This window comes from Palaemon carinicauda, chromosome 10, assembly GCF_036898095.1.
Source record: "Palaemon carinicauda isolate YSFRI2023 chromosome 10, ASM3689809v2, whole genome shotgun sequence".
NCBI lineage: Eukaryota > Metazoa > Arthropoda > Malacostraca > Decapoda > Palaemonidae > Palaemon > Palaemon carinicauda.
In genome coordinates, this window is record NC_090734.1 from 154,368,243 (window position 1) to 154,389,506 (window position 21,264).

Sequence of the window (21,264 nt, forward strand, 5' to 3'; positions counted from 1 at the left end):
CGAAAACAGTCGTATAATGCAGCTCATTAATACTAGCAAAAACAGAAAACATATATAAAGATAAAGAATTCAGTGGCTGGGAAAGAGACTAAACACTAGTTCAAATAAACTACGTTTACAATCTCTCACCGCACATAGCCTGGGGACAAGAATAAAACCCTAGAAACGTTTTACCTTCTTCCCCGTACAGCGACTAGGGAGGAGAGTAACACGAGAACAACGTTACCCGCTTGAACGGAACGTTTTTTCTCCTCTCTCTCCCTCCGTCTCTATCTCTCTCTCTCTTTCTCTCTTGATTTCGCACCTGAGAGAAGAGCCCAATTATATATCGTCAAAACATGTTATTTGGCTAAAGGAAAAAACTGAAAGGTTTTCCAAATAAAAAGTTCCTTTAATTTAGAATTTAAACCATTTAAGCTAAGAAAGAATGAACGAAACGTCAGAATCGATTTACTCTTACTGCAAAGTGAAACCGTGATACACTCTCTCTCTATCGTAACGATAGAGCGCATGTTGAACGTCCTGAACGTCAACAACTGCGTAGTCTAAAAAACTAAACGTTAGTTCATCTTGAAAACAGTACGAGACTATCAAAGAAATTCTTTCATAAAACATTAAATTTAAAAAGTTTTAAATTCTTTAAAGGCTAAATACGATATAACGGGCTCAACGTTGATTAACTTCGGTTCCAAGTTAGGACCGCCTACTATCAGGAAAGGTCGCATATAAACAAAACATAAAAATTTATTTTTATATGTTTATAATAAATGGAAAGTTAATCGAAGAGGCCTAATAAAGGCGGCGAGATATAAAATATATAAATCTATAACGTGTTAAGCAAATTACTAAAAACCTAAACACACTTCCGTCTAAGGGAAGGGTCGGCCATTTAAAAGTGAAAGAGAGTCCATACTCTCTTTGTCACCATAATTAAATCTATCCAAAACGAGTTCAAGTTTTGAGATGAAGATAAAACCCCTGCATAGCGAAAGCTCAAAACTAGAATAGTGTACTTCACCAAATAGTTGTGAAAACAAATCCAGTTAGTAACAGCGTATTTAGTAGGTCTTGCCAGTGGCACGATAGAGAGAAAATTGGTTCTGTGTTGACATGGAGTACTTGAGTACCTGCTCGACAAATGGCGCAGTTGATGTACACCCCCACCTGTATAGCAATCGCTGGCGTATTTTGTCCTTAGGTTTTTCTGTCGGGCAGCAGAGCTGACAGCTTATATGATCACCGGCTAAGTTTAATATTGAAAAAAAAAAGTAAAGGCGCACTGAATATCTATTTGTTAACCTTTTCTTAGCAGTCATTATCTGGGATTAGTTATAAGCTGTCAATTGCCAATCTATTTGTTTAGTTTTTAACTCTTCCTCACTACAGAAAAGATGCAGACAAAGAAGAAGACGTTTGTAACTCTTTCACATAAACTGTATTCCAAGTTTACTCATAAGCATGAATGAATAAATGAATGAATTTTACCCATAGGAATTCTATTTCCTTCCATTTTATTTATCAAAATAGAGACACCATTCAACTAAGTCATGGCAATGAAGAGATAAGCACTACAAGCAATGGCTATCACTTGCTTCCATCCTACACTAAAAGTTATTGATCAAGATGTGGTAAAAGAATCATCATTTTTTATGGAAAAATTAAGATAGCCATTATCTTTGAATTACAAATACCGATTTATTCCGGTGTACGAAGACCTGCTTACTTGAAAATAGAAAGAGAGTCTTATCCAAGGTACCTCGCTAGGGTGCACAGGTGATACACCTGCCTATCCAATCGGCGATTGGCACGAGTTTTGAAATTTCTACCGTGACGTCAGAGACGTAAGCTATATATATAACTACCAGGTAAGTCTTATGTTTAAAATAAAAAGAGGGCCTTATCTAAAGAGGAAATCTTGGAAAAATAGTCACAAAATCAAATAAAAAACTATATACAGTATGACTATCTAGTCTAATTTGCTTCTAGCATCTAAGATGGGAGATATCAAGCCACTGAGCATTTAAACTTGATTATCACATCCAACTAGGTAATACATTGTATACAGATGGTACTGTACTGTATTCGAAATATGATCTATATTTAGGTTACTTGCCATATAGTTCTGCGATGCGAGTACAGTACTTCAAAGACTCGTTTTTATTTATATTCATGGTACAGGTTCCCAACTTACAAACTTAATAAGTTCCAAGAAGCTGTCAGTAAGTTTGTTTGTAATCTAATTTGGTTAAATTATGTCCTTGATAAACCTAACCTAAGTCCCATGCCTTTGATTTTCAGTGGCAAAACTCAATAAATAGTCTCGTTTCATGTGAAGTAAATATCAGGTTATTGCAAATGGTGTTTAGCTTACTGTATTAAATTATATAATATTGTTTGATTATGGTATTACATCATCCAATTACAGTATACAAACTTTTGATACAATATCTGAAATTTATTAGTTCAGTTCGATTTGTTTGTATCTCTGAATATTTGAAAGTAGAATGTTTGTAAGTTTGGAATTTTCTGTAATTAAGAAAATACAGAGAAACTTCTTAAATAAACCTGTAAAATGAATGACGCACCTTCCCAGACATAGGTGTAAAGGTTTAAAGGCCACTCATGAATGGCAGAGGCAAGGGACAGTGACATTACCCTATCAGGCAGGACAATTCCCTAGAAGCTGACCATATATACATCTGATCAGCGCCCCAGCCCCCTTTCTACCCAAGCTAGGACCAAGGAGATCCCGGCAATGGCTGTCGATGACTCAGCAGGTAGACCTATGGGCTCCCCCAAAGCCCCCATCCTTAGCTCACAAGGATGGTAAGATTGCAGCGGCCAAAGGAAGTTACCACCCGGCCATCACAACCCTATCTAGTAAGTTACCTTTCTTGAAAACCTTTATAAGTGAAAATTTCCTTCTCAGATTACTTTTGGCAAAAGACAAACCTTGAGGCAATGAGGAGGAATCTCGTCAACTACATCTGGGACGATCTGTTCGGTTTTGAATCCCTCAAGGGAATGCTGTTTCGTGCTCCGTTGTTGAACCTGTTGCTGTTCAGCCATTTTCCCTGAAAAAAAAAAACATGCAAAAAATTATATTTTAATTATAAAATAAATTTTTGAATATACTTACCCGGTGAATATATAATAGCTGCTACTCAGCGGCTCGACAGAAAACACACTCAAAAAACTTGCGAGCGATCGCTATGAAGGTTGCGGGTGTGCCCACCAGCGCCAACTATTGGCCAGATACCACTCTTGCATGTAAACAAACCCTTCAATTCTTCTCGTCCCGCTGCGTCTCTATTGGGGAGGAAGGGAGGGCCTTTAATTTATATATTCACCGGGTAAGTATATTCAAAAATTTATTTTAAAATTAAAATATCATTTTTAAATATTTAACTTAGCCGGTGAATATATAATAGCTGATTCACACCCAAGGCGGTGGGTAGAGACCAGAGTTAATTAAGTTTACAGCGTATAAGCTAAGAGTTTTTGACAGTTATCAATATAACAAAACCAAAATATATAGGTACCTGGTAAGGAAGTTGACTTAGACGATTACTCTGCCTTGTAGCCTAAGTCTGTCTTCCTCACGAAGCCCAGCAATCCTCTTAGGATGCTGAAAGACTCCCAGGAGCTGAAGTATAAAGGGTTGCAACCCATACTAACAGGACCTCATCAAACCCCTAATCTGGGCGCTCTCAATAAATGACTTTGACCACCCGCCAAATCAACCAGGATGCGAAAGGCTTCTTAGCCTTCCGTACAACCCATAAAACAATATTAAAAACATTTCAAGAGACAGATTAAAAAGGATATTGGAATTAGGGAAGTGTAGTGGTAGAACCCTCACCCACTACTGCACTCGCTGCTACGAATGGACCCAGTGTGTAGCAGTCCTCGTAAAGAGTCTGGACATCTTTCAAGTAAAATGACGAGAACACTGACTTGCTTCTCCAAAAAGTCGCGTCCATGATACTTTGCAGAGATCTATTTTGCTTGAAGGCCACGGAGGTTGCTATAGCTCTAATTTCGTGCGTCTTAACCTTAAGCAAAGATTGGTCTTCCTCACTCAAGTGGGAATGGGCTTCTCGTATTAAAAATCTGATAAAATATGACAAAGCATTCTTTGACATAGGTAAGGATGGTTTCTTAACCGAACACCATAACGCTTCAGATTTACCTCGTAATGGCTTAGTACGAGCTAAATAGAACTTAAGAGCTCTAACGGGACATAACACTCTCTCCAGTTCGTTGCCTACGATCTCTGATAAGCAAGGAATATCAAAAGATTTAGGCCAAGGACGAGAAGGCAGTTCATTCTTGGCCAGGAAACCAAGTTGAAGAGAACAAGTGGCTTTTTCTGTAGAAAAGCCGATGTTCTTACTGAAGGCATGAAGTTCACTGACTCTTTTAGCCGAGGCCAAGCACACCAGGAAAAGAGTCTTAAGAGTGAGATCCTTCAGGGAGGCTGAATGTAATGGCTCAAACCTGTCTGACATGAGGAACCTTAGGACCACGTCTAAGTTCCATCCAGGAGTAGCCAAACGACGTTCCTTAGAGGTTTCAAAAGACTTAAGGAGATCTTGTAGATCTTTATCGTTGGAAAGATCTAAGCCTCTATGCCGGAAGACCGAAGCCAACATGCTCCTGTAGCCCTTGATCGTGGAAGCTGAAAGAGAGCGAACTTTTCTCAGGTGTAAGAGAAAATCAGCGATTTGGGCTACAGAGGTACTGGACGAGGATACAGATGCTGACTTGCACCAGTTTCGGAAGACTTCCCACTTCGATTGGTATACTCTAATGGTAGAAGCTCTCCTCGCTCTTGCAATCGCACTGGCTGCTTCCTTCGAAAAGCCTCTAGCTCTAGAGAGTCTTTCGATAGTCTGAAGGCAGTCAGACGAAGAGCGGGGAGGCTTTGGTGTACATTCTTTACGTGGGGCTGACGTAACAGGTCTACTCTTAGAGGAAGACTTCTTGGAAAGTCTACCAGCCATCGAAGTACCTTGGTGAACCATTCTCTCGCGGGCCAGAGGGGAGCAACTAACGTCAACCTTGTCCCTTCGTGAGAGGCGAACTTCTGCAGTACCTTGTTGACAATCTTGAATGGTGGGAATGCATATAGGTCTAGATGAGACCAATCTAGAAGAAATGCGTCTATGTGTATTGCTGCTGGGTCTGGGACTGGAGAGCAATAGATTGGAAGTCTCTTGGTCATCGAGGTTGCAAAGAGGTCTATGGTGGGTTGACCCCAAGTCGCCCAAAGACTCTTGCACACGTCTTTGTGGAGGGTCCATTCCGTAGGAATTACCTGACCCCTCCGACTGAGGCAATCTGCTAAGACGTTCAAGTCGCCCTGGATAAACCTCGTTAACAGGGAGATGCCTCGATCTCTTGACCAAATGAGCAGGTCCCTTGCGATCTCGTACAGCGTCAGGGAGTGGGTGCCTCCTTGCTTGGAAATGTATGCCAAGGCTGTGGTATTGTCGGAGTTGATCTCCACCACCTTGTTTCGAAGGAGACTCTCGAAGTTCATCAAGGCCAGGTGGACTGCCAAAAGCTCCTTGCCGTTGATGTACATGCTCCTCTGACTTGAGGTCCACAGACCTGAGCATTCCCGACTGTCCAGGGTCGCACCCCAACCCAAATCCGACGCGTCCGAGAATAGTACGTGGTTTGGTTTCTGAACTGCTAGGGGAAGTCCCTCTCTTAGACTGATATTGTCGTTCCACCAATTCAGGCATGCCTTTACTGTTTCGGAGATCGGGATTGAGACCCTCTCTAACGTCTTGTCCTTTTTCCAGTGAAAAGCTAGATGGAACTGGAGAGGTCGAAGGTGTAGCCTTCCTAGCGAGACAAACTGCTCCAGGGATGATAGAGTTCCTACTAGACTCATCCAATTCCTGACTGAGCAACGTTCTCTCTTCAACATCAGTTGGATTATGAGCAGGGCTTGCTCTATTCGGGGGGCAGACGGAAAAGCCCGAAAAACTGGACTGCGAATCTCCATCCCTAAGTACAGTATAGTTTGGGATGGAATCAGCTGGGACTTTTCCATGTTGACCAAAAGTCCCAATTCCTTGGTCAGATCCAATGTCCAATGAAGATCCTGCAGACAGCGATGACTGGACGAGGCTCTGAGAAGCCAGTCGTCCAAGTATAGGGAGGCTCTGATTCCCGATAAATGGAGGAATTTTGCAACATTCCTCATAAGCCTCGTAAACACGAGAGGAGCAGGACTTAGGCCAAAGCACAGGGCCCGAAACTGGTACACCACATTGTCGAAAACAAACCTCAGAAAAGGTTGGGAATCTGAGTGGATGGGGATGTGGAAGTATGCGTCTCTTAGGTCGAGAGAGACCATCCAGTCTCCCTTTCTGACCGCTGCTAAGACTGATTTCGTGGTCTCCATGTGAACTTTGTCTTCGTAACAAAGACGTTTAGTGCACTGACGTCTAGCACCGGTCTCCAACCTCCTGTCTTCTTCGGTACTAGGAAGAGACGGTTGTAAAACCCCGGTGATTGAAGGTCCGAGACTTTGACCCCCGCTCCCTTCTCTAGCAAAAGAGACACTTCTAGTTTCAGGGCTTGTGTCTTTGATTCCTCTCGGTATATGGGAGAGAGGTCGATGGGGGAAGTCGCTAGAGGAGGTTTGTGTACAAATGGAATTTTGTACCCCTCTCTGAGCAACCTCACAGATTGTTGGTCTGCGCCCCTCTTCTCCCAGGCTTGCCAGAAGTTCTTGAGTCTGGCACCTACTGCTGTCTGAGGCTGCGGGCAGTCAGACTCTGCCACGTGAGGACTTGGCTCCTCTCTTCTTTCCTCTCTTTCCCTCGGCACGAGTACTTCCCCTGCTGGGAGCTCTGCCACGAAAGGGCGGAATAAATCTGGACGCCGGAGTGTCTATCCTTGGTCTTGCAGAAAAGGATGTCGAAGGAGTCCCTTTGCGAGCAGAGGACGCAACCAAGTCATGGGTGTCCTTCTGCATGAGTGACAAAGCTATGTCCTTAACCAAATGTTCAGGGAACAAAAACTTAGATAAGGGAGCAAAGAGTAGTTCAGATCTTTGACAGGGAGTAACTCCTGCCGACAGAAAAGAGCAAAGGGACTCTCGCTTCTTAAGGACTCCTGAAGTAAAAGAGGAGGAGAGCTCATTGGAACCATCGCGGATGGCTTTATCCATGCAGGACATAATAAGTACGGAGACATCTCTATCAGCCGATGAGATTTTCCTACTTAAGGCTCCCAAACACCAGTCAAGGAAGTTGAAAACTTCAAAGGCTCTATAAATGCCTTTCAGCAGATGTTCAAGGTCCGAGGAGGACCAACTAATCTTTGAGCGTCTCATGGCTAGGCGGCGGGGAGAGTCTACAAGGCTTGAGAAGTCGCCCTGGGCAGAGGCAGGGACTCCCAAGCCAAGAACTTCTCCCGTGGCATACCAGACGCTCGATCTAGACGAGAGTTTAGATGGAGGGAAGGCAAAGGCCGTCTTCCCCAAACTCCTCTTGGTTTCCAACCAATCGCCTAAAAGCCGTAAAGCTCTCTTGGATGAGCGAGAGAGCACAAGTTTTGTGAAGGCTGGCATGTCAGCAGGTACGCCTAGAACAAACTCAGACGGCGGCGAACGAGGAGCAACAGAGACGAAGTGATCGGGAAACAACTCCTTAAAAATTAACATGACTTTCTTAAAGTCCATTGATGGAGGAACTGTTCTGGGTTCATCTACATCTGAAGGATGATCCTCAGGCTGAGGGTCAGCAACGTCCTCATCTGAAGGCTCCTCATCTGACAACTGCTGAGAAACAAGCAAAGGGGTTGGCAATGCTTGACACGCAGCGTCCACACGCACTGGTGCATTAGTAGCGGACCAGGACGCAACGTCATGTAACTGCTTGACAGTCTGTGAACTGTCAACAACAACAGGTGCGTGAGGACGCACAGCGTCCACTCGAGACTGCTTTGACCGCCTAGTCTGAGCAGTCAAAACAACTCTAGACTGCGGTGGTTGACACTCAGCGTCAAAACAAGTTAACTCCGATGGTTGGCGAACGTCCTGAACGTCAACAGGAGCATTAGCAAGTGGCCTAACGTCCAAATGCGGCTGAAAATCCACACGAGACCGCATCGAGTGAGGTTCTAAATAACTTGACTGACGTGACTTGGCTACGCCAACGTCAACAGGACGCACAAAGGTTCGTTTGGGTGGCTGAAGGCCAGGATCTCGATGAGATAAACGGCTAGGCTCAACGGAAACCTTATCGGCAGAATAGTCTTCCATAAGGGAGGCAAGCTTAGACTGCATGTCCTGCAGTATAACCCATTTAGGGTCCACGGGAATGGGTGCGGTAAACGACGGGGTTAACGTCTGAGACGGCACAATCTTGCCTTGCTTAGGCGGCGAGCAGTCATCCGATGACTGCAATGGGTCAGAACTGTCCCAATGACTACATCCAGGACGCTGGACCTGTCCTGAAGGGACCGACTTACGCTTAAGAGGCCTAGAAACCTTGCTCCACGGTTTCTTGCGCGAAAAGCCTTCAGAAGACGAGGAGAAAATGGGCTCTCTAGTCTTATGGTAGGGGCGATCTTGGTGAGATACGCCTGATACCATAGAGGGAACGTCTGTTCGCTGATCAAGGCCTCTCGAACCCATAAGTCGTACGACATTACTTCTCCCCTGGGCTTGGGAGCTTGCAAGAGGTCTCGGACTAGGTGAACGACAGGCACGAACAGACGAACCCTCGGTCGCAACACTGTTCACAACACTTTGCGTACTAATCACTTTCCGACTATTTTCCGCTGTGGCACTCTGACACTTAAGCTCTTTCACGTCAGCCATGAGTTGATTACGATCAGTTGCTAACGCTTCAACTCTTTCCCCCAAGGCATGAATAGCACGTAACATGTCTTGCATAGATGGTTCCTGAGTGCTAGAAGGGGGGTTAGGAACAACCTATACAGGGGAAGGATTAGGTTCAGGGGCATGTGGAGAGGAAAAATCTACAGACCTAGAGGAACTCCTCCTTACCCTATCTCTCTCTAGCCTACGTGCATACTTATCGTATTCGAGCCAATCGAATTCCGAAAGGCCCACGCATTCCTCACACCGATCTCCCAATTGACAGGTTTTACCCCGACAATTGGAACACACAGTATGTGGGTCGAGAGATGCCTTTGGAAGACGCCTATTACAGTCCCTAGCATTACACTTACGAAATCTAGGTACTTGTGAAGGGTCAGCCATTTTGAATTAGTCAAAGAAAGTCCAAAAAACAATCCAAGTCATCAACAATTAAATCTGATTCAATAAAGAGTTCAAGAGTTTAAGTTGAGGAAAAACACCTGCACTGCGAAAGCTCAAACCAAAATGAAGTACTTCACCAAATATGTTGAGAAAACTCCAGGTTCTACAGCGAGTATTGATACGTCTTGTCGTCAGGGTCGACAGAGAAGAATTGAAGGGTTTGTTTACATGCAAGAGTGGTATCTGGCCGATAGTTGGCGCTGGTGGGCACACCCGCAACCTTCATAGCGATCGCTCGCGAGTTTTTTGAGTGTGTTTTCTGTCGAGCCGCTGAGTAGCAGCTATTATATATTCACCGGCTAAGTTAAATATTTAAAATCAAATATTGACATTTTCCAGTCTTCAGTTTAATATTTTTGGCTCAATAGTACCATTGAGAATAAAGTACATACATATACCAAGGCACTTCCCCCAATTTTGGGGGGTAGCCGACATCAAACAAATGAAATAAAAAAAGGGGACCTCTCCTCTCTACGTTCCTCCCAGCCTGACAAGGGACTCAACCGAGTTCGGCTGGTACTGCTAGGGTGCCACAGCCCACCCTCCCCTGTTATCCACCAAGCATAATCTTATGCTAAACAATTATACAATAAGTTCATAATTGGTTATCAATCACATCTAGTAGGTTTAATTTATCATTATTAGTTATGAATTATATACAGTACAGTGCAGTATACTATAGTCAGGTTTATTTAGTTATTTTATTAATGTACAGTAATAAACTGTACATATACAGTATTTTCCTTCATTCTTTCCTTTTTGACTTACGGGCTTTCTTTTCAGGCTTGCTTTCTTTCTTTTTGATTTACGGGTTTTCTTTTCAGGCTTGCTTTGTAAGTGAATAATCTTTTGTCTTACTTAATAATGCTGTAAGTGAATTCCAGTATATATGAAAAAATAATAATAGAACAAAATTAACATCATTCATGGTAATCTGTCCTTGAGCCAATAATGACAATTGCTGATAAGATGTAAGCATCGTCATATCAACTACCAGGATGATAAAGCCTCTTTATCAGCATCATCTAATAACAATGATCATTTTTATTCCATTCAAAAAACCATATCAGATGCGATTAAGTTGACTATGATAAGAACGACTGCTTTGTTATCAAGCATCTTCTACTAACAAGCTTTTTTCCCATTTTTAATGGGGTATTACTATCATTTCTTGCTAAGCTACAACCCCAGTTGGAAAAGCAAGATGCTACAAGCCCAATGGCTCCAACAGGGAAAAATAGCCCAGTGAGTTAAGGAAATGAGGAAATAAATAAATGATGAGAATAAATTAACAATATATCATTCTAAAAACAGTAACAGCGTCAAAACAGATATGTCCTATATAAACTATTAACACCGTCAAAAACAGATATGTCATATATAAACTATAAAAAGACTCATTTCAGCCTGGTCAACATAAAAACATTTGCTCCAACTTTGAACTTTTGAAGTTCTACTGATTCAACTACCCGATTAGGAAGATCATTCCACAACTTGGTGACAGCTGGAATAAAACTTCTAGAATACTGTGTAGTATTGAGCCTCATGATGGAGAAGGCCTGGCTATTAGAATTAACTGCCTGCCTAGTATTAAGAACAGGATAGAATTGTTCAAGATCATTATTATTATTTCTTGCTAAGCTACAACCCTAGTTGGAAAAGCAGGATGCTATAAGCCCAAGGGGCTCCAACAGGGAAAATAGTCCAGTGAGGAAAGGAAACAAGAAAAATGAAATATTTTAAGAACAGTAACAATATTAAAATATTTCCTATATAAACTATTAAAAACTTGAACAAAACATGAGGCAGAGAAATAAGATAGAATAGTGTGCCCAAGTGAACCCTCAAGCAAGAGAACTCTAACCCAAGACAGTGGAAGACCATGGTACAGAGGCTATGGCACTAACCAAGACTAGAGAATAATGGTTTGTATTTGGAGTGTCCTCCTAGAAGAGCTGCTTACTATAGTTAAAGAGTCTCTTCTACTCTTACCAAGAGGAAAGTAGCCTGAACAATTACAGTGCAGCCCGGTTGCTTTCTTTTGAAAGACTTGTTTTGGCTTTGGGGTAGATCGTAGTCACAATCGGCTGCCCTGTCTGATATCGCTTTAGACCCCAGTAGCATATGTTCATGTAGTGTACCAGTCACCAGCATCCTTCCTCCCAGCAACGAGGGATCCTGGCGCGGTTAGGTAGGCAGTTTGAGACGTGTAAGGTGTCTTATGTTTATAGGTGATGGAGTGGCTTTGTTAGTGTGTGTATTAGTCTGTATCACAAATTTGCTTTTAAGCAAACCTATCCATCGATTACATACATAATCCCGAGGTGTCTCAAGCATGGCTGCATAAATTTAACTTGTGAGTTATTCCTGATATTCAAAAGCACTAAAGCTGCTCTAAGTTTAGGTCATCAGTTACAAAATATCAAGAGTTTTTTGTAATGGCACTGGACTATTATTATTACTTACTAAGCTACAACCTTGGTTGGAAAAACAAAATGCTACAACCCCAAGGGCTCCAACAGGGAAAGCAGCCCACTAAAGAAACAAAATAAGAAAATAATGGATATATTATATACAGTATATGTAAGTAATGATTAAAAAATATAAAATATTTTAAGTTCAGAAACACCGTTAAAATAGATCAGTCACATATATGAACTATGAAATGAGACTTATGTCATTCAGTTCAACAGAAAAGCACTTACAAAAAGTTTGAACTTCAGGAAAGTATTTTCTAAATGCCAAACCACAAGTTAATAACTGCCCTTTTTCTGGCCAGGAATGAGAGGAGGTTTACAAAATAAATAAATGATTCATGAAAGGACAGTTGCTCAAAAGGAAATAAATTTTATCGCAAATAACCTTGTAGATTTCCAGGCCCATCATAATGTCTGTATTACAATTTCCTAACAAGGTCTAGTCTAAATGATTGATTATAGCTGTCAATGTAAATCAACTGCGAACAAACCCTAGTGACTAACAGCCACAGTTCTATTAAACAGCCCATACCTCTATCGAATAACACACTTCTATTAATAATAAAAGAATTTATAAAAAATTATAATTTTGATTAATATAATTGTCAGATTTTAAGAATATTCCAACATGCAACACTTAAAAAACTAGAGTATTGATAACAAAATTTCTTATTCCTATACTGTACTCACATAATATTCATACTGGTTCTTCAGAAGCCTGGTTTAATTGAACACTTAACTGTAAAATACTAACATTTCCCATTTTATTTCACCTCTAACAATACATGGTCTTAACAAAGGAACAGAGCCCTCTACCGTAAATGTTAGGAAGCCTGGATTGTCGCCTCGGGAAATAAAGTTTTCAGTTTCGAAGTCAACATTATTCCTTCCCTAGGGAGGGTGCATATGTATATGAACGTCAGGTGAGTACAGAGATAATCAAATCTATGAATGTCCCCGATATTTATATTGCTGACTAAGAAGAAACATAGGCCTATATTATATTATGGAATCATTAAATAGTACTGTATATGGAAACAATACCACTAAGCTATAAAAAAAAGGTTAATGAAAAAAATGTTATTTTCATTAGTAAAATAAATTTTTGAATATACTTACCCGATAATCATGTAGCTGTCAACTCTGTTGCCGACAGAAATCTACGGTCGGGATACGCCAGCGATCGCTATACAGGTGGGGGTGAACACCACAGCGCCATCTGTGGTCAGGTACTCTAGTACTTCTTGTCAACACCACCTCAATTTTTTCCTCGGTCCACTGGTTCTCTATGGGGAGGAAGGGTGGGTCAATTAAATCATGATTATCGGGTAAGTATATTCAAAAATTTATTTTACTAATGAAAATAACATTTTTCAATATTAATCTTACCCGATAATCATGTAGCTGATTCACACCCAGGGTGGTGGGTGGAGACCAGCATACATGTTAACACAGAAGCTAAGTATCCCGTATTTTATTTTATTAGTTATTCAAAAATAACATAAAATAAATAAGTACCTGGTAAGGAAGACGACTTGAACCATTACTCTGCCTTTATTAAGTACGTCTTTCTTACTGAGCGTAGCGGTCCTCTTAGGATGCTGAACGACTCTTAGGTGCTGAAGTATAAAGGGCTGCAACCCATACTAAAGGACCTCATCACAACCTTTAACCTCGGCGCTTCTCAAGAAAGAATTGACCACCCGCCAAATCAACAAGGATGTGGAAGGCTTCTTAGCCGACCGTACAACCCATAAAAAGTATTCAAGAGAAAGGTTAAAAAGGTTATGGGATTATGGGAATGTAGTGGCTGAGCCCCCGCCTACTACTGCATTCGTTGCTACGAATGGTCCCAGGGTGTAGCAGTTCTCGTAAAGAGACTGGACATCTTTGAGATAGAATGATGCGAACACTGACTTGCTTCTCCAATAGGTTGCATCCATAACACTCTGCAGAGAACGGTTCTGCTTGAGGGCCACTGAAGTAGCCACAGCTCTCACTTCATGTGTCCTTACCTTCAGCAAAGCAAGGTCTTCTTCCTTCAGATGAGAATGTGCTTCCCTAATCAGGAGCCTGAATAGGTAAGAAACTGAGTTCTTAGACCTTGGAAGAGAAGGCTTCTTGATAGCCCACCATAAGGCTTCTGATTGTCCTCGTAAAGGTTATGACCTTTTTAGATAGTACCTAAGAGCTCTAACTGGGCAAAGTACTCTCTCCAGTTCGTCCCCCACCAAGTTGGACAGGCTTGGGATCTCGAACGACTTAGGCCAAGGACGTGAAGGAAGCTCGTTTTAGCAAAAAACCGAGCTGCAAGGAACATGTAGCCGTTTCAGATGTGAAAACTATGTTCCTGCTGAAGGCGTGGATCTCACTTACTCTTTTAGCTGTTGTCAAGCACACGAGGGAAAGAGTTTTTAATGTGAGGTCCTTAAAAGAGGCTGATTGGAGAGGTTCAAATCTTAATGACATAAGGAACCTTAGGACCACGTCTAGATTCCAGCCTGGAGTGGACAACCGACGTTCCTTTGAGGTCTTAAAAGACCTAAGGAGGTCCTGTAGATCTTTGTTGGTGGAAAGATCCAAGCCTCTGTGGCGGAAAACCGCTGCCAACATACTTCTGTAACCCTTAATCGTAGGAGCTGAAAGGGATCTTACGTTCCTTAGATGTAACAGGAAGTCAGCAATCTGGGTTACAGTGGTACTGGATGAGGAAACTGCATTGGCCTTGTACCAGCTTCGGAAGACTTCCCCTTTAGACTGATAGACTCTGAGAGTGGATGTCCTCCTTGCTCTGGCAATCGCTCTGGCTGCCTCCTTCGAAAAGCCCCTAGCTCTTGAGAGTCTTTCGAAAGTCTGAAGGCAGTCAGACGAAGAGCGTGGAGGTTTGGATGTACCTTCTTTACGTGAGGTAGACGTAGAAGGTCCACTCCTAGAGGAAGAGTCCTGGGAATGTCGACCAGCCATTGCAGTACCTCTATGAACCATTCTCTCGCGGGCCAGAGCGGAGCCAACCAACGTCAGCTGTGTCCCTTTGCGAGAGGCGAACTTCTGAAGTACCCTGTTGACAATCTTGAACGGCGGGAATGCATACAGGTCGAGATGGGACCAATCCAGCAGAAAAGCATCCACGTGAACTGCTGCTGGGTCTGGAATCGGAGAACAATACAACGGGAGCCTCTAGGTTATCGAGGTAGCGAACAGATCTATGGTTGGCTGACCCCACAGGGCCCAAAGTCTGCTGCAAACATTCTTGTGAAGGGTCCACTCTGTGGGGATGACCTGACCCTTCCGGCTAAGGCGATCTGCCATGACATTCATATCGCCCTGAATGAGCCTCGTTACCAGCGTGAGCTTTCGATCTTTTAACCAGATGAGGAGGTCCCTTGCGATCTAGAACAACTTCCACGAATGAGTCCTTCCCTGCTTGGAGATGTAAGCCAAGGCTGTGGTGTTGTCAGAGTCCACCTCCACCACCTTGTTAAGCTGGAGGGACTTGAAGATTATCAAGGTCAGATGAACCGCCAACAGCTCCTTGCAATAGATGTGAAGTGTCCTTAGCTCCTGATTCCATGTTCCCGAGCATTCCTGTCCGTCCAAAGTCGCACCCCAGCCCGTGTCTGATGCGTCAGAGAAGAGACGGCGGTCGGGTTTCTGAACAGCCAAAGGTAGACTTCCTTGAGAAGAAAGCTGTTCTTTCACCACGTGAGAGTAGACCTCCTCTCTTCGGAAACAGGAACTGAGAACGTCTCTAGCGTCATGTCCTTTATCCAGTGAGCCGCTAGATGATACTGAAGGGGGGGAGGTGGGGTCTCCCTTACTCGATGAACAGTGCTAGCGATGAAAGTGTCCCTGTTAGACTCATCCACTACCTGACTGAGCATCGGTTCCTTCTCAGCATGCTCTGGATGCAATCTAGGGCTTAGTATATCTTTGGGGCCGACGGAAAAGCCCAAAAAGCTCGACTCTGAAGATCCATACCCAGGTAGACAATGGTCTGGGATGGGACGAGCTGGGACTCCTCAAAATTGACCAGGAGGCCCAGTTCCTTGGTCAGATCCATAGTCCATCTGAGAATCTCCAGACAGCGACGACTTGTGGGAGCTCTTAAAAGCTAGTCGTCTGACGGAGCCGGACACAAGATCATGGTACTGCTGCACAGTCTGTGAACTGTCAACCATGGGGAAGCGAGGAAGTACAGTGACAACCCGAAGCTGTCTAGACTGTCTGGGTCGTACAGACAACTCCTTATCGGGTTGCTGAGGTTGCCGCACTGCGTCACAACAAGACACTTCTGCTGGTTGTTGAACGTCTTCCCAGTGACACACTGACTCCGTAAACAAAAAATCCTCTAACAAGGACTAAGCTTGGACTGCATGTCTTGCAACACAGCTCAAGGTCTATGGGAGCAGGTGTGGTAACAGACGGGGTTAGCGACTGAAGTGGAACCATTACCCTCCCTGGAAGCATGCTATGCTTAAATAAAAGTCCATAGGAGGCTAAGCAGCTAAAGGCTCCTCTCCAAATGACAGAGTCCTCAAGGGAAAATCAGAAGGAGGGAGAATAGCCCTTTCTCATCTACAGGAACCATATCCGAGAAAAGCTAAGTTCTCTCAGTGAGGGTTTCACTGGTGCAAAAGCAGCAGACTAGAAGGCAACGTATGAAACTGCTTGACAGTCTAGTGAGTTGGCAACAACCAAAGATGTGTGACTGAGAAGCATGCGGTAAGGTATGCAGAGCATGCTGTATGTAGAGCATGCTGTAAGGTAAGCAGAGCATGTTGCATGGCGTGCGGCTTATGCTGCATGGGATGAGGCTCATGCTGCATGGGATGAGGCTCATGCTGCATGGTATGAGACTCATGCTGCATGGGATGAGGCTCAAGCTGCAAGGGATGAGGCTTATGCCGCATGCGTTGAGGAGGATGCCGCATAATATGAGGCTCCTGCCTCATGGGTTGAGGCGGTTGCCGCATAGCATGAGGCTCCTCATAAGCATGAGGCTGCCTCATGGGTAGAGGAGGATTTTTAAAGAAATCTGAACCTGACACTAATCTAGCTGTCCGAGGATTTACCTGGTGAGACATCAGTCTCTTTACCAGCGAGTTTTACCAGATTTTCCCGGGCCACCACGTGACACAATTGGTAGTAATTCATTCAAATTACCCCTAATGAGTCAATATGGATAAATATCAACACAACATCGTGTTCAAATAGAAATAAATTTCTACCTCATACTTGGGATCGAACGCTAGCCCCTTCTAATGAAAGGCCAGGTCGAAACCAACCATGCCACGAAAGCCCATTCAATAGTTGAGGTTCTTGCCTCAAGAGTGGAGGTGGCTGCCGCAAGAGTTGAGGTTGCTGCCTCAAGGATGGTGGAGGTTGCCGCAACGCGAGAGGTTGCTGCATAGCGCTGGTATCTGGCAACTCCCAATGCGGCAGCTCACGCGTGGAGGTAGGTTGAGGAACCTCAACTTCATACGTCTGGCAGGGTGGACTGCGCAGAGGTGGAGTTGAGGTTGCTGCCTCGAGGATGGTGGAGGTTGTCGCACCGCAAGAGGTAGCTGCCTCGAGGATGGAGGAGGTAGTCGCAACGCATTAGGCTCCTACCTCAAGGGTAGAGGAGGTTGCTGCAAAGCATAAGGCTCCTGCCTCAAGTGTTGAGGAGGTTGCCGCGTGGCAAGAGGCTCCTGCCTCAAGGAAAGTGGAGGTTGCTGCACAGAGCTGGTATCTGGCAACTCCCAATGCGGCAGCTCACGCATGGAGGTAGCTTGAGGAACCTCAACATCATACGTCTGGCAGGCTGGACTGCGTAGAGGTGGAGGAGCGCTCGCAGGAGGAGGTGTGTTAACCTTCTCTGCCTGAAACTCCTGCATCAACACCGCAAGCTGAGACTGCATTGTCAGCAGCATAGACCACTAGAGTTTAAGAAAGACAACAACAAACGGAGCTACTGTCCGTTTGAAACTGAGGGTCTAAAACAGCTGGTGCGGCAACAGACGGAGTTACTGTCTGTTGCGATACCACCTTGCCTCTCTGGGAGGTGTGCAGTTGTCGTACTGCAGCAAGTCCGAACTGACCCAGTGCTAATGGCACCACCTAGGAGTTGGACTTGCGCGGAAGGGACCGACTTGCACTTAAAAGCTGCAAGATTTGGTCCATGGTTTCTGCGAGAAACCTCTTCCGCAGACGAGGAATAAAGGGCTCTCTCGTCTTTGTGTGGGTGGGGTGATCACGTCGGCTACGTGAGTTGGTTACACCCGAAACCACGGAGGGAAACGTCTGTTCGTCGATCAAGGCCTGCTGAACCCATAAGTCCTTCGACATTACTTCTCCCCTGGGCTTGGGAGCTTGTAAGAGGTCCCAGACTAGGCGAACAACTGGCACGAACAGACGAACCCTCGAACGCAACACTGTAAAACTTTGCGCTTATCACTTTATCACTTTTGATTTTCTGTTTGCACTTATTTCACTGAACTCGAAACTTTAAGTGGTTTGTACCTGAAACACGCAATTCTATCCTTCATTAAAAGTTAGTAATTGCAAAAACAGTATTACAATGTAACAGAAAAAACATAATGAAAGATAAATAATTCAGTGGCTGGAAAAGAGATTAAACACTAGATCAAATAAACTACGTTTAAAATCTCTCACCGCATAAAGTCTGAGAACAAGAATAAAACTCTAGAAACGTTTACCTTCTTCCCCTAAAGAGACTAGGGAGAAGAACAAAAACGATAACATCGTTACCCGCTTGAACGAAACGTTTATCCTCCTCTCTCTCCCTCCGTCTCTATCTCTCTCTCTCTCTCTCTTGACTTAGCACCTGAGAGAAGAGCCCAATTATATATATCGTTAAAACATATCATTGTTAAAGGAAAAAAAAAACTGAAAGGTTTCCCAAATAAAAAGTTCCTTTATTAGAATAGAACCATTTAAGCTAAGAAAGAATGAACAAAACGCTAGAATCGGTTTACTCTTACTGCAACGTGACACCGTGATAGACTCTCTCTCTATCGTAACGATAGAGCGCAAGTTGAACGTTCTGAACGTCAACAACTGCAGAGACAAAACAAAACGTTAGTTCAACTTTTAAAACAGTACAAGACTATCAAAGAAATTCTTTCAAAAACATTAAAATAGCATAATATGTTAACAGGTAAAAACGAAATGACGGGCTCATAGTTAATTAACTTCGGTACCAAGAAAAGACCGCCTACTATTAGGAAAGGTCGAATATAAACAAATATAAAAATTAATTTAAATAAGTTTATAATAAAAGGAAGTTAATCAAAGAGGCCTATAAAAGGCGGAGAGATATAAAATAATTCTATAACTTTGTTAAGCAAAATTAAGAGAGTCTATACTCTCTTCGACACCAACACTTCCGTCTAAGGGAAGGGTCGGCCATTTAAAAGTGAAAGAGAGTTCATACTCTCTTCGTACCAAAATTAAATCAACAATTAAATCAAATTAATTCCAAAAACTTGCTAAGCTAATGATATAGCTTCCTGAATAGCGAAGGCTAAACTCTAGAGCAAATACATCACCAAATCGTGAGCAATAACTCCAGAATCAACAGCGTATCCATATAGGTCTAGCTGGAGGCACGACAGAGGAAAAATTGAGGTGGTGTTGACAAGAAGTACTAGAGTACCTGACCACAGATGGCGCTGTGGTGTTCACCCCCACCTGTATAGCGATCGCTGGCGTATCCCGACCGTAGATTTCTGTCGGCAACAGAGTTGACAGCTACATGATTATCGGGTAAGATTAATATTGAAAAATAATATACAATACTGTACCTTGCCTCATTATGGAGTTATACATCCAATTGTAATGGGGCCTAATAATGGATATCAGCCTGGTTACCTTTTTTGGTGTATTTTAGGAATGCAAAATACAGTACTGTACTGTACACAAATGAAGATTCTCTAGATTCGATGGTGACAGGTTAATCTCAGTGTGAAGACACTCACCAACATTGTTGTTGTCCACAACGGCCTTTATTGGAATATTCTGTGAGGGAACATTTTAGTCAGTAGCCATATCAAACGTCGCTCATGAACAGCAGAAAGCTAGGAAGGACATAACACAGGCACAATCTCATCATTAATGGCACCCGTACTGTCTGCTGCGGAAACCGGATTGTCTATGAAACACCTACGAGACACATCTCTTTTGAATTACATCATCAAAACCGGTTAATTTCACAGAGATTTTTAGTATTGATTACTTCAGCCGCATTACCAAGAAGCCACTTGCCTCAGCAGCAAAATTTTTTAAAGAACATTGCATCACTCCAGAAATTTGGATTTATAAGAAGAGATTTTAGGCTTATCAAGCCTAGCTAAAGGAGGTTTTAAGTGATTAAATGCTGATCTAAATGCCCTGACAAACTCTGTTGGTGAGCATCCAGTACTAGAATGTATCGTACATCTATAATGATACAACAGTCTACTTAATTTTAAACTAATATTACCTGATGAGAATTTAATCAAAGATCCTTTGAAAGCCTAAAAAACTCGTTCAGCTAGGTAATTTAACTGAGGGTGATAACAAGCACTTTAAAGAGTGGCAGAGTTTACTATAATCCAAAAATTATTTGTAACCTTTTGAGATAAAGCAGGTACATTGCCTGATATGAGCTCTTCGAGTAGACCGATCTACAATAGGTTTTCCGTAATGATTCTAGTTTTAGATGAGGTTAAACATTTGGAAACAGGGACATTCAGAAACTACGATTTGAAATCAATGATAGTGAGAAAATAAAAACCCTTTAATGGGCCAAACCACTCAACATGGAGCCTCTCACTCATGGAATAGGTTGCTGACCAACGTATAAGCTCAATGCTCGATTAACAGTTATAATACCAATGTTTCAATAAATATTAAAAATTAAGGTAATTATCTTCAATTACATTTAGGACTACTATAACTGAACCACTTGACACAGGGATTTAGTGGCTTGATCAAGATCCATGTCAATATTAGACCAAAATACTACACTTCATGTAAGTGACTTTACTTATTTTACTTTAGGGGCTGTTTTCCTGGTCCTATCAGACAAGTAAACTCTGTGCCCTGAAAGAACTACAAAATCTGTTTATCATATACATTCTTAGGTATTTAATGATCAGAATAAATATATCACACATATTTCTACCCTAACCATTTATTATTAACATGATAAATAAAATAAGAGATCATGATGAGGGGTAGATAGAGATGGTTTGGACATGCTCTTAGCACTCCCCAAGAGAGATTAGTTCACCAAACGTTCAACTGGGCTCCACAAGGCACTAGAAGAGTTGGAAGTCCCAGCCTACATGGGTGAGGACTATGAAGGGCAAAGTAGGAAATGATGAATGGAGAAGTATTGATTTAATAGCTCAAGATAGAGACGACTGACCAAATCTAACCGAGGCCCTTTGCGTCAATAGGCGTAGAAGGAGGTGATGATGATGAAATAAA

The 21,264-nt window shown here is 42.8% G+C and overlaps 1 protein-coding gene across 3 annotated transcripts in view; it reads right to left on the reverse strand.

The window, feature by feature from the left end:
- LOC137648879 (protein D3-like) overlaps positions 1–21,264 on the reverse strand; it is a 59,072-nt gene that overhangs the window by 35,535 nt on the left and 2,273 nt on the right. For 2 of the 3 annotated variants that reach the window (XM_068382051.1, XM_068382052.1), the window contains exon 2: positions 2,953–3,074. In XM_068382051.1, the coding sequence (XP_068238152.1) occupies positions 2,953–3,074 (122 nt within the window). Of the gene's footprint in view, positions 1–2,952; positions 3,075–9,705; positions 9,828–21,264 lie in introns of those variants that run through there. The other variant, XM_068382054.1, reaches the window with a different exon arrangement.